General features: G+C 43.4%; 2 protein-coding genes and 1 long non-coding RNA gene across 3 annotated transcripts in view; 2 read left to right on the top strand and 1 right to left on the bottom strand.

Annotated features, from left to right (window-relative positions):
- Positions 1-17,501, bottom strand: part of LOC132160659 (uncharacterized) — a 224,600-nt gene that overhangs the window by 93,648 nt on the left and 113,451 nt on the right. The window lies entirely within an intron of this gene.
- Positions 467-4,814, top strand: coro2ab (coronin 2Ab). Its single transcript, XM_059497798.1, has 10 exons — positions 467-671; positions 743-859; positions 965-1,114; positions 1,587-1,754; positions 1,823-1,939; positions 2,035-2,139; positions 2,268-2,364; positions 2,440-2,552; positions 3,621-3,714; positions 4,549-4,814. Exons 1-10 carry the CDS (start codon positions 477-479, stop codon positions 4,812-4,814), a joined length of 1,422 nt encoding a protein of 473 aa, XP_059353781.1. The 5' UTR covers positions 467-476.
- LOC132090995 (7SK snRNA methylphosphate capping enzyme-like) overlaps positions 15,731-17,501 on the top strand; it is a 4,114-nt gene continuing 2,343 nt past the window's right edge. Inside the window, exons 1-2 of the mRNA XM_059497787.1 lie at positions 15,731-16,041; positions 16,141-17,501. The exon at positions 16,141-17,501 is cut by the window's right edge and continues 138 nt beyond it. Coding sequence (XP_059353770.1) covers positions 16,167-17,501 — 1,335 coding nt within the window. The 5' untranslated portion in view covers positions 15,731-16,041; positions 16,141-16,166. The remainder of the gene's footprint in view (positions 16,042-16,140) is intronic.

The raw sequence follows: 17,501 nt of genomic DNA, 5'->3' as shown, positions 1-17,501 counted from the left end.
TGGTGACTAATGAGGTCTGAAAGCTTGTTCTTAAAGGGAAAATGGGTTTGAACAGAACATTTATAAAGCATTTTATGAATTATCATCCACATCTTTTCAACAGGCGTCAGTTAAAGGGAGGCGTCTGTGATGGAGCAGATGATGGAGAAAGTTGTGTGAGCGTCAGAATGGCGTTAGGGTTAAATGTCAGATGTTCTCTGTTGTAACGGCTTGTTCTGTAACTCAATCTCCCTTCAGCATTAAAGATTCATCCCTCAAATTTGTAGGATATTCAATGATTCATGTGCTGGAAAATCCTTAACGTGATGTTGATCTTCAGCAGAATGGATTATTATTTTGACACAAACCACACTCACAGGAACAAACTGCAGCTCTAAAATTAATATTTCAACACCACACAACTTCCTCAAACACACACACACATCCTGTCAGCCGTGTGTGTGTGTGTGTGTGTGTGTGTGTGTGTGTGTGTTCAGATGTCCCAGTGTCACTCCCGTGTGACGTTTCATCATGTGATCGGGAAGGCGGCGGTGAAGGGGCGGTGCTACCACGGCCTGTCAATCACACGCAGCGTCCAGGACAACCAATTCTGTGCTGTCAATCCACGCTTCATCGCCGTGGTGACCGAGTGTACAGGAGGCGGAGCCTTCATTGTTATTTCCATCCATCAAGTAAGGCCACACCCCTTTGACCCAACCCTGCTCTGCTGAAGTGTGTGTGTCAGCATGTGTGTGTGTTTCAGACGGGCCGTGTGAGTCCTCTGCAGGCTCGGGTCTGCGGTCACAGTGCTCCTGTGCTGGATGTCAAGTGGGACCCATTTAACGACCTGCGCCTCGCGTCCTGTTCGGAGGACTGTACGGTCAGTTTCCAAGGCCATCTGTTCAGGTGTGCTGCACACGTTGACTCCATGACAGCAGCCGTTGTGTGTGTGTTTGTGTGTGTGTGTGTGTGTGTGTGTGTGCAGGTGAAGGTGTGGGACATTCCTCCGAATGGACTGAAGGATGATCTGATGGAGCCCAGTAGAGATCTGACCGCCCACAGCCGCAGAGTGTCAATCATCGAGTGGCATCCAACCGCCAAAGACCTCCTGCTAAGCTCCGCCTACGACTGCAGAGTATGACACACACACACACACACACACACACACTAGTCAGTCGACTATGTAGACAGCTCTGCCCTCCTGACTCTATGATAGCTTGTTTTGGCCCTGAACACACTATTCATATTGAAGGCAATCCCACAATGCTTTGCGACAAATCAAGTCATGTCAGATGTATCTATATTGTGCTCTTCACAGAACACAACAGTACACAGAAAGTCATAATGTCTGTAGTGCTTTACCATAGATTAAGGTTTAATGCTGATGATGATGGTAGGGTTGCCAGGTCTTCATAACACAACCATCCCAGCTGCTAGTAGTTAGTCTAAATAGAAAAAAAAACTAAATTTAAGTGTTAGCTGGAGAAAAATCCCTTATGAGAATGCAGGCAGATGTACTGATGTGGTGGATATGGATCATGTTTCTGACACGCACGTGTGTGTGTGTGTGTGTGTGTGTGTGTGTGTGTGTGTGTGTGTGTGTGTAGGTGCTGGTGTGGCGTTTGGACTCAGCTGAGGTGCCGGTGTGTGTGATAAACACACACTCTGAGCTGGTGCTGTGTTTGAGTTTTAATGCGGATGGAAGTTTGTTGGCCACGGCCTGCAAAGACAAGAAGATCCAAATCATCGAGCCACGGACTGGGCGGCTCCTGCAGGTGTGTGTGTGTGTGTGTGTGTATTTATGATCTCTAATGATAAAGGCCTGAGTTTCATCTGTGCCCAGGAGTTTCGCTGTCACTCTCATAAAGTGTCCAGGATCCTGTTCCTGTGGGATCTGAAGATGTTGGTGTCCACAGGAAGCTCCTGCTGGAACCAGAGACAGTTTGTCCTGTGGGACCTGGTAACTCTCTCTCTCTCTCTCTCTCACACACACACACACACACACACACACGTGTGTTCAGCGGGTGTGTTATGTGAATGTGTGTGTGTCTGCAGGAGGATCTGTCTGAGCCGTTACTGGAGGAGGATCTGGATGGAGGTTCTGGAGTGATTTTCCCCTATTATGACGCTGACACACACATGCTGTATCTGGCTGGGAAGGTGTTGAACGGCTCTATGTGCCATGCATGTGTTTGCAAAAGATGTTTTCTCAAGATGTCTGTTTTCTGCTGGATGGTCCATGAGATGTTCAGATCAGGAAGATGATTTACTCTCTGTCTGTGTCGCAGGGCGACGGCAACATCCGCTATTACACGGTCAGTGCGGTGAAGCCCTACGTTCACTTCCTGTCTGAATACCGCTCCGCGTCCCCTCAGAGAGGCTTGGGTACACACTCATATAGCGTGATGTTGGCGTGAGCTGCTGTGCTCAGACTGGAGAGTCAATGCTTCATGTGTTTAGGTGTGATGCCCAAGCGTGGCCTGAACACCAGCGCCTGTGAGATCTTCAGATTCTACCGGCTGGTGGCCGTCAGAAACCTGCTGGAGCCGCTGAGCTTCTGTGTGCCACGCAAGGTGAGAGGGGGAGGAGCCTGTGGGGGGAGGAGTCTCTGTGTGTATGAGAAGGGCACATATGTATGGGAGGAGCTTGTGTGTGGGAGGGGCTATGCATGGACCAAGCATGTATGGGAGTAGCCTGTGTATGATAAGCGTTTGTGTATGATAGGCATCTGTGTGTGGGTGGAGTCTGTGTGTGGGAGGAGTCTGTGTATCATACGCATCTGTGTGTGGGTGGAGTCTGTGTATGATACGCATCTGTGTGTGGGTGGAGTCTGTGTGTGGGAGGAGTTTGTGTATGATAGGCATCTGTGTGTGGGTGGAGTCTGTGTGTGGGAGGTGTCTGTGTATGATACGCATCTGTGTGTGGGTGGAGTCTGTGTGTGGGAGGTGTCTGTGTATGATACGCATCTGTGTGTGGGTGGAGTCTGTGTGTGGGAGGAGTCTGTGTATGATACGCATCTGTGTGTGGGTGGAGTCTGTGTTTGGGAGGAGTCTGTGTATCATATGCATCTGTGTGTGGGTGGAGTCTGTGTATGATATGTATAAGGATACAATGCAATATATTGTATACAATGCCTTTGGTATGAGAGACCTGGGTTCGAATCCACTGTGAGACACCAATGTGTCCCTGAGCAAGACACTTAACCCCTAGTTGCTCCAGAGGCGTGCGACCTCTGACATGTATAGCAAGTGTAAGTCGCTTTGGATAAAAGCGTCAGCTAAATGAATAAATGTAAATGTAAGAGGAGTCTATTTGTTGGAGTGGGTGTGTATCTGAAGAGCTCCTAAATGTGCGGCAAAAGTCACATTAAATACCAGGATATGGTAGGAGATGTGTTCGACTTGAAGTCTTGTATGGGAGGGGACTATTTATGAGGAGTCTGAGTGTGGGAGGAGTCTATGTGTGTGTCACAAGACCTCGTATTTATGGGAGGAGCTTGTGTGTGGGTGGGACATGTGTGCGAGGAGTCTGTGTTTATGGACGGTGACTATATACATGGGAGTAGCTTCTGTGTAACTGTAGCTTCCCCAAGATATCAGTGAAGCTGTGGTGGATTGTGATGTGTGCTTTATTTCTGACAGCAGTCTGAGGGTTTTCATGAGGATATTTACCCCCTGACCGCGGCCAATGAGCCGGCCATGACCCCAGATGACTGGCTGATGGGACAGAATAAAGGTGAGTCTAACTGGACTGAGCTAAATGACTGAGAGCCCAAAGAGCCAATCAAATCACAGCGCTCAGAAGCCTTGCTTCTATCTGTGAAGATTTACTGATCTGTCAAATACAAACCTCCTGTTTTTGGCAAACTCCCTTAATTATAGTAAAAACGTGTGGCACATGTCATCAGACTAGGTATCCAGAGTTTGTTTGGTTCCTGAAATCAGTATGTAATCTCAAAAAACACAAGCGCTGGATCAGACCTGACCTTCTTTACCACATTGACCTTCGTTCTCTTTACACTTGTGTGATGTTTTCAACGCTAAAAGACTTTGTGTTTGACCCTAGATCTAATTTAGGCTAATACATGAAGTTTAATATGGCAGAATTCTTCAGAGGAGGATATCTGGTTCATTTCTTCAGTTCCAAATGTTGTGTGTTGATTATATGTTATGTGTGGATTATTCTGAATGCTGGACTGCAACCAAAGTTATCTTTATTTTAAGACCAAAAGCACATTATTTACACCTGTTTGAGTCTTTGAAACATTCCATTTCCCTTGTAATTTCACTATTTTCTCACTATTTTCTCTATCGTTATATTTAGTGTTTCAGCATAACCAGATTCACAAGCTTGTGCTTTCTGATTTTTTGCGTGATGATAAACTATAATTACAACATTTTGTATGATGGACATAGACAGAGTGCCTGCCCGTGCAAAGTGGTCAAGTCATAGGTCATAAGGTTAGTTCAGTCATCATCTACTCGCACTCCTTCCAAAGATCAGACAAAGATGTTATAAAATCCTGATTTAAATCTCTCCAGAAGACTTGGATCATGTGTTTCCTCCTAGGTCCGCTGCTGATGTCTCTGAGACCTGCAGCCAAAGCACTGGACACCTGTCCGACTGAACCAGAGACACCAGCCAATCAGCACGCAGAACCGCCTCCTGACCTCATCGCTGACCTGCGGGACTGGACGGAGGACGACACACAGAGCCACGGCTGGATCTCGTCAGGCTTCAGTCAGGAGACGGAGGTCTCTCAGGGGTCAGAGGTCGTGACACGGAAGCAGCTGGAGCTGATGAACACACACATCCACAGGAGAGCGTCCTTCTGACCTCAGACAGTCACAGAGCGTGTGTGCATGGAAACATGATTCCTCCTGGTTTATAGAGTTCAGTGGCATTAGGTTCCGAGAGATTTATTTTTGGGCTGAATTACTCTTCTTTCCCAACAAGGACAGTTTAAATAATCGCTCTCTGAGTCTGTGAGAACAGTGAAGTGCACAGCTGACCACAGCTATAACGATAGAGACAGACGAATCATATCACTGCTGTGGACGCTAATACAGTTAGTTCATTTAAAAAAGTTACACAGACGTCCATGGAAGGACAAAATTTGTCTTTGTCTAAAAATGATCATAATTTATTTTTTCGCTTCCACTGATGATTTTTTATTTTCCAGCATTGCTCCTGAACATAACTTCTGAAAGTTCATTCATTTTCAGGATTTTTCCTTTACTTTACAATGTTGTTTTTAATGAATAAAAAAATAAAATATAAAAAATACCAAAGCCGTCTGCTGCAGTGCATTCTGGGTCGTGTCTTTGATATGACCTCTCCTGCTGTTTGGTTTAAAGATGGCAGTGCCAATCAAAGCTTGACCTTTGACCTCGATACCCTACTCTTCATCATCCTCGTGTTCGTCAGCGTCCGTCCAGATGCACGTCTCGTCTCTGTCGCTCAGATTAGCTCCATGCAGTGGTTTCCCATGAGCCTTTGTGGTGTCAAGACAGGTTTTGAGGAAATCAGTACTGTTCTGGGAACTACCTGTTGCTTTTTAAAGCATTTGTCACAGTATCAGACTGTGTGTGTGTGTGTGTGTGTGTGTGTGTGTGTGTGTGTGTGTGGTTTCTCATTTGTTTTCATAGCTGCCCACAGTTTCTTTCCTGTGGTGACGTATTTCCTATTGAAACAGGAAGTTTGGACACATCAAAGTGCAAAAGTGCATCAAGCATGGCTCTTGAGCTTGATCATTCATGTGTGCAGAGAAGACAAGCTTCACCCTAAAGTCAAAAGACAAAGACTAATAAATCATATTTAGCCAGTTTTCAGGTTTCCTGCACATTTGAACATCTATAATTCTCATTAGTCTCATTACTGTATAAATACACAAAACAGTATAAAACCCTATTGTGTCTAATAAATAAAAGATCAGTTTTTGTCATGCTACTGTAATGAGAATTTGAACTGATTGTGTTTTAAGACAATACTAATGTCACAACACAAAATATCAAAGCAAAATCATCTTTCTGTGTTGCTCGTGATTGTGGGCTGGAATATGAATACAGCTGGTCATAAGTTTACACCCCCTTTACTGAATCAGCGCGATCATAATAAAAAGTGCTGTATTTAGTGCTGTTCTGAATAATCTATTTCCCATAACAGGACAAAATAATAACTGTATTTACACAAAAACCCCTGTTTGACAGTTCACACCATGATGATCAATAACTGTTTTAGTATCTTGTGATAGTTGTGCATGAGAAGTTTGTGTTTCCTTGTTCTTCACTCGTCCTCAGCCTGAACAGATGATGTCAGAGTCAGACAGTCACTGCTGGGAGAAACTCAAACCTGTAGAAGATGCTGCAAAGCTGGAGAACAGTGGACATGATCAGAACAAGAGGCTCATGAACGACCCTCACAAACACACAAGCCAGGAACCAGTATTAATATTTAAGACTTCTGAATGGGCTCATTTGTGTAAATATAGCGCCACCTTGTGGCTGATTCTCAACAAACTGAACAAACAGCTGAACTGAGCTTCCTTCCAAGTGTGTGCCATGCTTCATAATATGGAAAGCCAAGTGGTCCATAAAACGCGTGCTTTTCAACGCCGTATTAATTTGTAAAACGCCGTTTACATAACGCCCCGCCAGGCGTTAAATAAGCGTTACCATCCCATTGACTCCCGTTCATTTTGGCGTCACTTTGACAGCGAATAACTTTACATTTAAGGCGTTTAAAGACTCCATTTGTCCATTATTTATTTCTAAAGATACACGACAATGTATAAATGGCTCCATTACCTTCTATGTTACATTATGGCCCCCTAGAAACAGTTTTTGTAAAAATAGGCTAACGATTGCATCATAACCACTCGACTCTCTGCCGCACAGTAGAGAAATTACCGTACAGACAGGAGGAGAAGCTCGCAAGCAATTAACTTAATATAGCGTACTGGCGTTACATTTTAAAATACTATACAAAATAATTAATCAGAATACCTACTCCTGCAGTGCTCACTCACGCCAAAGAACTCCCCGCTCAAGCTCGCCGTCTCTGCAAGATTAACGATGGCAGTTTGCACGCACAGCTACTAGAAGATTTACATCTGACAGACAGGTTGCTGACGTCATCAAGCTTAGTTTGAGTCTGCGCGTCAGAAACGGAAGTGCTAAAAAACGCTAAAAATGGGCTTCACTTGTCTCAATTGAGTTCCAATGGGGTCGCTGTGTCCATTTCTTTTACTGTCTATGGTTAACATGGGAGCCGAATTAAAAACAGACACGCCACGCATCCAGTGTCACCGGCCTAACGCTCAGCCATTCAGATTTGACATTATAAGCTGCTGAAGGTTGATTGGCTGCAGAAAATGTTACCCTTTAAGGCAAAGAAGGGGCATAACCTTTTTTCCTCTTCTTTTCTTTTCTTTTCGTTTTTTAGAGTGACAGCTTGTAAAAAAAGTATTTCTGGGTTTTTTAGTTTGTTTACTGTACATCTTCACATCACACCGCATCTTTTAGGCATTTTATTATTATTATTAATATTATTATTATTATATAAGTAAGAAAAGACAAGGAGTAGGCCTAATAAGTAATTAAGGATGGAATGGGTTTCAGAGCCCGAGGATATTGGAGGGTCGTGCAGAACCTTTGCAGGATATAATAGAGTAGTAATTAGGGTTTGGCTGATAGACATCATGATGTTGGTGAAATATATATTTCAGTATTTTTTTCTCACAGTTATATCTCTGGCTCTGAGTTATTATACTGTTAATATATTGTGGGCATGTTATACCTGGCACTGAAACTGCTTTTGAGTGCGCGAGCGCTTTTTAGTTTCACTTTCACTTTCGAGATTCGTGATTGCAATGTTTACATGGAGCAGCTGTACTTCACAAGATTAGATGTTTGTCAGTGGTGCTCAGAATCATTCTCCATCATCCTGTCATCTCTCATACTTACTCTGTTTATGAGGGCAGTGATATTCAGTATACTGTAATGTAACAGGCAACCATTAGCAGACATTATTAGTTTTCTGTGTTTTTCTGAATACGGATTCACTCTTTGGGCACACCCTTCACCTGCTGAAACATAACTGCATTTACTACTGTAGGTACAGATGTATTATGTTTATTTTGAGAAATCGAGAAATTCTAAAGGTTCTGTAAATATGCATTGTAAACTTTTTTTTAATATCTCCCTTTGGAGTGGAATTTACAGGTCTTTTTATGCCCAAACATAGACAAGATTAATGCTGTCTGAGCACAATCTCAGATGTTTTATTGGGGGAGTTACGAGTCCATAATCCATAATAACACTTCCTCCAGTGAAAAAGTGCATCTCCTGTCGTCTCTCACGTATTTGTTTAGAGCTGTTTAAACGCTGCTTGATTTTTATCAGCTGTTTGGACTCTCATTCTGACGGCACCCATTCACTGCAGAGCATCCACTGATGAGACACTGATGCAATGCTACATTTCTCCAGATCTGATGAAGACACAAACTCATCCTGCTCTGGGATGAACTGAGAGTGAACACATTTTCAGCACATGCTAATTTCTGGGTGAACTATTCCTTTAAGGCAATGATACAAGGGGCAACTTTTTGAGCAATGTTGCCAGGCAACGGCTACCCAGGTGAGACCCTGATCTAAAGGATTCAGATAGAAATGTGTTCCCCATGGGAAAGTGCCCAAGCATCATTGCTCAGAGAAGCTGCCTCGTGTATCATCACCGATGTGAGTGTGGAGAGACACTGTGTTCAAAAAGACTATTAGTGTACTGCTTACTGCATAGTGTACTCTGTGCTGCCTACTATTGGTAAAAATACTGTCAAACAGAACGCATCAGGCACCCATGAACACTACAGTATTGTCACGTGACCTGTGTGTCTCCTGTTTGTTGTTGGCGGCTGTACTGCGTTTGAGCTCCGTCACTATATTCTTTTCATTGACTATTTTTAACTCAAAAATCAATTTTATACATCATCGTTTCCGTTTATATAACGTGTGAATATATCCTCTATTGTATTCTACAACAAAAACAATCAGAGCGCCTCGCTATCACTAGTTTTATTTTGATCTCCCGGGTCCGCTATTAGCTTTAGCCCGTTAGCATCAGCGGCGTGGTTGCAGCTAACTGCGCTAACATTGCTAATACTCTATTCACACACATTACCACTGCTGTACTCACTGTTACTTGCTTTAATGGCGGATGAATGTCTCCACTCTGTGCAGCTCGAGCTCGAGGCCGTGGGAAAGCAGATTCGCGACCTGGAGGTGAGGCAGGCCCAGCTGAGAGAGCGGAGAGCCGCGCTGGAATCATCCTGGGCTGACGCTCACAAGTCCGGGGTAAGTATACAGCGATCTGCTAACAGTCCCACCACGTCTACTCCGTGTGTTTCTCTGCACAGGCCCGGTGCACCCAGGACGCGATCTTCCCAGATGTCCTTCACTGCGACGCTGGGACACCACGGACCCTGGGTGCATCCACAGCGGAGGACGTGAGCCGGGCCCCTGGCGACGACTTCTCCCCCTCCTGCCTTCGACATCTCCATCCGGAACCGCTTCGCTCCCCTCCGCGAGACAGGACGCGACGCTGTGATCATCGGAGACTCCATCGTCCGACACGTAAGTGCTACGTTAGCCGAAGGTAAAGTGCACACTCATTGTTTGCCTGGTGCTCGTGTTCTCGATGTTTCTGCGCAGATACCCGCGATCCTGAAGGTCGACGAGAGCCCCAGAGCGGTCGTGCTTCACGCCGGGGTTAACGACACCACGCTGCGGCAGACGGAGACGCTGAAGAGGGACTTCAGCAGCCTGATCGAGACGGTTCGCAGCACGACGCCCGCGGCGACGATCGTCGTGTCAGGACCACTGCCCACGTATCGACGAGGACACGAAAGGTTCAGTAGACTTTTTGCTTTAAATGAATGGCTGTTGTCATGGTGTAAAGAACAGAAACTGCTATTTGTTAATAACTGGAATCTTTTCTGGGAGCGTCCTAGGCTGTTTCGCACTGATGGATTACACCCCAGCAGAATCGGAGCGGAGCTGCTCTCTGACAACATCTCCAGGACACTTCGCTCCATGTGACTAGTAAGACAATTCTCTAATAACTATTATGATGAGTTTTGTTCCACCCGCTTAAATGATAAAAGTACTTGTGCTGTAAAAACTATTAAGACTGTGTCTGTTCCCCGAATAGTGAGGTCAAAATATAATGTAGGATCTAGAAAAAATCTTATCGTAATTAAACCAGAAAAATGTAAAGTAAATGAACAAAAACAATTTTTAAAGTTTGGGCTCATAAATATTAGATCACTCACACCCAAAGCAGTTATTGTAAATGAAATGATCACAGAAAATAGTTTTGATGTACTCTGCTTGACTGAAACCTGGCTAAAACCAAATGATTATTTTGGTCTAAATGAGTCTACTCCACCAAACTACTGTTATAAGCATGAGCCCCGTCAGACTGGTCGTGGAGGAGGTGTTGCAACAATATATAGTGATATTCTCAATGTTACCCAGAAAACAGGATACAGGTTTAACTCTTTTGAAATACTTCTGCTAAATGTTACACTGTCAGACATGCAAAAGAAATCTAATGTATCTCTTGCTCTGGCTACTGTGTATAGACCACCAGGGCCGTATACAGAATTTCTAAAAGAATTTGCAGATTTCCTCTCAGACCTTCTAGTTACAGTTGATAAGGCGCTAATCATGGGAGATTTTAATATTCACGTTGATAATGCAAATGATACATTAGGACTTGCGTTTACTGACCTAATAAACTCCTTTGGAGTCAAGCAAAATGTCACCGGGCCCACTCATCGTTTTAATCATACACTAGATCTAATTATATCGCATGGAATCGATCTTAGTGCTATAGATATTGTACCCCAATGTGATGATATTACAGACCATTTCCTTGTATCGTGCATGCTGCGTATAACTGATATTAACTATATGTCTCAGCGTTACCGTCTGGGCAGAACTATTGTTCCAGTCACCAAAGACAGATTCACAAATAACCTGCCTGATCTATCTCAACTGCTATTTGTACCCATAAATACACATGAATTAGACGAAATTACTGACAACATGGGCACTATTTTCTCTAATACATTAGAAGCTGTTGCCCCCATCAAATTGAAAAAGGTTAGAGAAAAACGTACTGTGCCATGGTATAACAGTAATACTCACTCTCTCAAGAAAGTAACTCATAGTCTTGAACGCAAATGGAGAAAAACTAACTTTAAACTAGAAAAACAGTATGTCCAGGTATAGACAGGCTCTAAAAACTGCTAGGGCAGAGCATATCCACAAACTCATCGAAAATAACCAAAACAATCACCAAAGGTTTTTATTTAGCACAGTGGCTAAATTAACAAATTACCAGACGCCACCTGATTCAAATATTCCACCAATGTTAAATAGTAATGACTTTATGAATTTCTTCACTGATAAAACAGATAACATTAGAAATACAATAGCGAATGTAGATTCTACAGCGTCTAACACTTCAGTTTCATCCATCGCACCCAAAGATAAACTGCAGTGCTTTACAAATATAGGACAGGAAGAGCTAAATAAACTTATCACTGTATCTAAACCAACAACATGTTTATTAGATCCTGTACCCACTAAATTACTAAAAGAGCTGTTACCTGTAGCCGAAGAACCGCTTCTCAATATCATTAACTCGTCGTTATCTTTAGGTCACGTCCCAAAACCATTCAAGCTGGCGGTTATCAAGCCTCTTATTAAGAAACCAAAACTAGATCCTAGTGTACTGGCAAATTATAGGCCTATTTCAAATCTTCCATTTATGTCTAAAATTTTAGAAAAAGTTGTGTCTGCTCAATTGAGCACCTTCCTGCATAAAAATGATCTGTATGAAGAATTTCAGTCAGGTTTTAGGCCCCACCATAGCACAGAAACTGCACTTGTTAAAATTACAAATGACCTGCTTCTTGCGTCAGATCAAGGCTGCATCTCATTTCTAGTCTTACTTGATCTTAGTGCTGCGTTCAACACCATAGATCATGACATACTCATAGATCGATTACAAAACTATACAGGTATTCAAGGGCAGGCTCTAAGATGGTTTAGATCCTACCTGTCCGATCGCTACCATTTTGTTTATTTAAATGGGGTGTCATCTCATTTATCATCAGTAAAATATGGAGTGCCACAAGGATCCGTCCTAGGTCTCCTTCTATTTTCAATATACATGTTGCCCCTTGGTAATATTATTAGAAAATACGGAATTAGCTTCCACTGTTATGCGGATGATACTCAGCTATATATCTCAACGAGACCAGATGAAACTTCCCAATTATCTAAGCTAACAGAGTGTGTTAAAAATGTAAAAGTTTGGATGACAAATAATGTTCTCCAATTAAATTCGGATAAGACAGAGATATTAATTATTGGACCAAAAAACACCACACAGAATCTTGTAGATTACAATCTGCAACTAGACGGATGTACTGTTACTTCCTCTACAGTCAGAAATCTGGGTGTTATATTAGACAGCAATTTGTCTTTTGAAAATCATATTTCCAATGTTACAAAAACTGCATTCTTCCATCTTAGAAACATTGCCAAGCTACGAAACATGTTATCTGTTTGTGATGCAGAAAAGCTAGTTCATGCTTTCATGACCTCTAGACTGGACTATTGTAATGCACTTCTAGGTGGTTGTCCTGCTTCATCAATAAACAAGCTACAGATCGTCCAAAATGCAGCAGCTAGAGTCCTTACCAGGTCAAGAAAATATGATCATATTACCCCAATTTTACAGTCTCTGCACTGGTTACCTATTAAGTTCTGTATCAGTTACAAATCATCATTACTTACCTATAAGGCCCTAAATGGTTTAGCTCCTGCGTACCTAACTAGCCTTCTACCACGCTACAACCCATCACGCACCCTAAGGTCACAAAACGCTGGACTTTTGGTAGTTCCTAGGATAGCAAAGTCCACTAAAGGAGGTAGAGCTTTTTCACATTTGGCTCCCAAACTCTGGAATAGCCTTCCTGATAATGTTCGGGGTTCAGACACACTCTCTCTGTTTAAATCTAGATTAAAAACGCATCTCTTTCGCCAAGCATTTGAATTATGTATCTCTTAAATTGTGAGTGTAGTTGCATCTGCATTTTTATTCTTTAGCTTGGGTTAAACTAATTTTACTTTGTTGGATCAGCAGCTATGCTAATGATGTCTCTATTTTGTTTCTATGTTTTGCCACGGGAACTAGGATTTACACAAGCTCCAGTCTGGATCCAGAACACCTGAGAAGAGATGATGCTGACCCTCAGAGGACCCCAGATGATGCTAACCTTGAATCAACAAACAGAACTAACAATTATTGCTACATGTGTGACTGCATCATATAATTACTATTAATTAATAATATTGATAGTTCATCATCTAGCTGACTACGTCTTGTATTATTATTATTATTTTTTATTTTTTCTAAATTCCTGTCATACGTGCACAAACTACTAGCTACTACTAAATATTGTAGAAACATAATTTTCTGTAAATTTGCTTTGTAACGATTTGTATTGTAAAAAGCGCTATACAAATAAACTTAAATTGAATTGAATTGAATATACAGTCAGACCCTACAGTACAAGATACTAAGACACTCCCTCTAGTGGACAGAAGCAGCATCTCTCACACACACACACACACACACACACACACACACACACACACATCACTGAGTGAAGATTATAAAATGTTATTTTTCATGTGATAATTACATTTGTGTTCTGAACAGTCTTCTCATCCTCGTTCTTTTAATAATAATACAAAAATAAAAGAACTGTAATAAAAAATATTTTTCCAAACTTAATCACTATGTTCGCAAAAATGTTTTCATCCATTTTTAATTACTCAGGCAGAACGATATTAACTGTACAGCACTACGTGAACATAGAAGTTAAATATGCTTTGACTCGGTGAACAGTCTGCTTTCTGACGGTGTTGTGTGTGTGTTCTGTGTTTAGACTCTTCTCACACATCTGTCTCCGCAGGGAGAGACTCTGTCTGTTGGAAAAGACCAGACACAAGTTACAAGTTACAGACCGATTGCATTAACTTCTAACCTCTGTAAACTAATGGAACTAATCGAGTTATGTTCTGGAATCAAAAAATCTTTTATGTCCCCATCAGAGTTGTTTTAGAAAGGGAAGAAGCACAACAGATGCAGTTTTAAGTCTAGAATCAGATATAAGAAAATGGCAGATTAATAAAGAAGTATTAGTTGGTGTGTTTTTAGACATAGAGAAAGCATACGATATGATGTGGAAGGAAGGACTTTTAATTAAATTGAATAAAATGAATATTAATGGTAGAATGTACAATTGGATATTTTACAAATTTTATTCAGAATACAATCAAAAACAATTATTTATTTTGTATGGATACCTGCACATATAGGTATAGAAGGTAATGAAGTGGTGGATCGCGAAAAAAAAACATTAAAACGTCCAGACATAGAATTTAATAGTCCAATGAGTAAATTATATTAGAAATAAAAGGGCTAATTAAAAAAGCATTAAAAGATATGTGGCAAATTAAATGGGATGGTGAGAATAAAGGAAGACCGCATAATATCTCGCCTTAGAATTGGGCACACTGCACTTAACCAATCTTTATTTATAATAGGTAAACATGAGTCTGGACTTTGTGTAAAAAGTGATCTTCCTGAAACAGTTGAACATATTTTAATAAAATGTAAAGGATATGATAAGGAAATATTACAACTTATAGAATCAATTAATATAGAAACAAATCAGATCTCAATTCAGAACATTTTAAATAAAGATGTGGTTATACATGTTTCATAGATTAATTAAGTATCTCACAGATACAGAGGTAATTAACAGGATTTAAAGAATTACCACTTAGGTTAGTTACCTTTTTTTGTTTGTTTTTTTTCTAGTTAGTTTTCATTACCGTCAATGCTCCACACTCCATCCGAGTAGGTGGCGGTAAATGCACCTAAAGCTGGTTTGCCAACCGCCATAAAACGTCAAAGAAGAAGAAGAAGAAGACTCTGTCTGTTTCTACTGTCTAAGAATATGGTTCATGTTCACTCCGCTGTTGAGAGTGAAGCGAGGAGACAGTGAGCACACTTAGATTCGTGTCACTGCTTGAGGAGTATGTGACTGGTGTCTGCATCAGGGTGGACTAACGGTACAGGACTACATTTCCCAGAATTCCTGGGAAACCTTTCCTTTCTCCTGCAGAAACGAGGGACCCTCAGTGAGTCTTTAAAACTCACTGTCGTCGTTAATTTCTCACATTGCACAATGTCACTGTCAAATAACGCGTGTTTTCATTTTTATTCGGTCTCTAGTCGCTGTTATAATCGACAGGTTAGTGCTGAGGAGCTCAGTCACGGCTTGTTTACACATGTGACGAGTGCCTGTGTCGAGATCCTGACAGCTGGATTTTCCTCAAACATAAATTATTCAAACATAAACATTAAATTAACTATAAAAGGTAATCGTTGTCTTCAGCAGGTGATATTTGTTGATATCGATGATATCGATTAGGTTGCGTCGGGTCAGCGCAGGCAGTTCGCTGGATACCTATTCAGCGAAGAGGGGCGGTGACTAAGAGTATATGCCTTCGTTCGGAGCTTCGCCATTGGTCATTCAGGGGGCCCTAGCGCCATATCCTGCTTTATGATTGGCGCACGCGGCTGTCCGTCAGTCTCGGTCTGCGCTGGCGTATATAACCGCGCGGGTTTGCTGTGCCACAGCGCGAGCGTTACTGTTTTCTAGAGTGCGTGTCATAATTACAGTATCTCTAGCGGATGTGTGGCTTTATATAGTGTGCAGTGAGGCATTTTAGGGTGATTTTCGCGTGCGATTTTACTCTCAGCGCGAGAAAAAGCGAAGAAACGATCTCGTTTAGAAGTGTGTGTGTGTAGGGCTCGCGTTTCTCTGGCATTATTCATGAGCAACGGTGGATCCTCCCAGGGGCGGAGTTATTCAAAGTAGGCGTGGCGGTGGTAGATTAGTGACAGATGAATCACGTGGGTCACATTAATGCACTGACTAGAGAAGTAATTATGAAGTGTTAATAACTAATTCATAGTAAGTAGACCTTGCTAACTAACTGGTGTTTTCTGCAGGATCCGTGCAGTTGTGTTAGAGGCTGATGGATGTGGTTCAGAGTGAGCTTCTGGCCGCCGGTGGGGTGAGTTTGCAAGCTCACCCTCAGCCCATCACCGTCCAGGAAGAGGTGACCGCTAACATGGTGCTAACCAAACTCCCTGCCAATCACGAGACTCCTCAGGATGGGACTCTACATGTTGACCAGATCAAGAACGGCCTGCAGGTGCGAGGCGAGACGGTGCAGAGACTGAGCAAGCGGCGCTACACCACGAGCGCCGGGTTCAAACACCCGAGCATCAGTAAACGCAGACGCCGCGCTAACTCCGAATGCGACCCGGTTCTGCCCTCCAACTTCCTGCTGGGCGGGAACATCTTCGACCCGCTGAACCTCAACAGCCTGTTGGATGAGGAGGTCAGTAAGGCCCTCAATGCCCAGACGCCCAAATCCTCGCCCCTTCCCAGGAAAAGCAGGGACCCAGTGGAGATCCTGATTCCCAAAGACATCACCGATCCTCTGAATCTGAGCGGACGCGGCGGAGACGGAGCTGCGGGTGTGTTAGTGTCGCCTCTGAAGATCCGGCGAAGACATCGCAACCGACACCATCCTGGAGTGACCGCTGAGCCATCCGACGGTGAGAGGTCAAAGGTCATCGACGAGGGGTCGGTGATGTTTCCTGCCATCAGTTCGGTGCCTGACAAGGTCACAGACGGCGATGCTGTGCTTCAGTCTGTAGAGATGTCGCCGTGTCCTTATGAACTCAACACATCAATCAACTGCCGAGATGAAGTGGTGACGCCCAACCTCCCAAGGCGACGGTCACACCCCTCCTCGTCTAGCTCTGCCCCCCAGACACAGCCATCCAAACACAGGAAGCATAGACGAACCAACAGCCATTCGGACCGCCTGTCCATCACTCCGACTCCGCCCATCAAGCAGAGCGTTGCACACAGCCAGACGTTTCACACTCCTGTTTTGGGCGGAGTCTGCGGAGCTCCGTCCCTGAGGGCGGAGAGAACCCCACAGCAGCGGCGCAGGACGCAGCGCAGCTTCCAGTATGGAAGCTACAACCGTTACTACGGTTACCGCACACCCTCGCTGACCGCAGACCCACGCTTGGCCTTGTTTAGACCCGAGTGGTTCCGTGGGAAGAAAGTCCTGGATGTGGGCTGCAACACGGGTCACATGACCCTCGCCATCGCCAGACACTGGAGCCCTGAGCGCGTGCTGGGTGTGGACATCGATGGCGCGCTGGTGCACGTGGCCCGACAGAACCTACGCTACTTCCTGTCGGAGCTGCAGGGATTGGATGAGAGCGGTGGGCTGCCGGGTGAAGGGTCAGAGGTCAAGGCCGGAGGTCAGATGGGGTTAGCGTCTCTG

Source organism: Carassius carassius, chromosome 17, assembly GCF_963082965.1.
Source record: "Carassius carassius chromosome 17, fCarCar2.1, whole genome shotgun sequence".
Classification (NCBI taxonomy): Eukaryota; Metazoa; Chordata; class Actinopteri; order Cypriniformes; family Cyprinidae; genus Carassius; species Carassius carassius.
This window is presented reverse-complemented; position numbering and strand designations above follow the sequence as displayed.

What these genes read in the sequence shown, in the direction of transcription:
- coro2ab (XM_059497798.1), top strand. Translation starts at nt 477, where the DNA reads ATGTCCCAGTGTCACTCCCGTGTGACGTTTCATCATGTGATCGGGAAG. An exon ending in GGACTGGGCGGCTCCTGCAG is followed by an intron (nt 1,755 to 1,822) that starts GTGTGTGTGTGT and finishes ATCTGTGCCCAG; the next exon opens with GAGTTTCGCTGTCACTCTCA. An exon ending in GCTGATGGGACAGAATAAAG is followed by an intron (nt 3,715 to 4,548) that starts GTGAGTCTAACT and finishes GTTTCCTCCTAG; the next exon opens with GTCCGCTGCTGATGTCTCTG.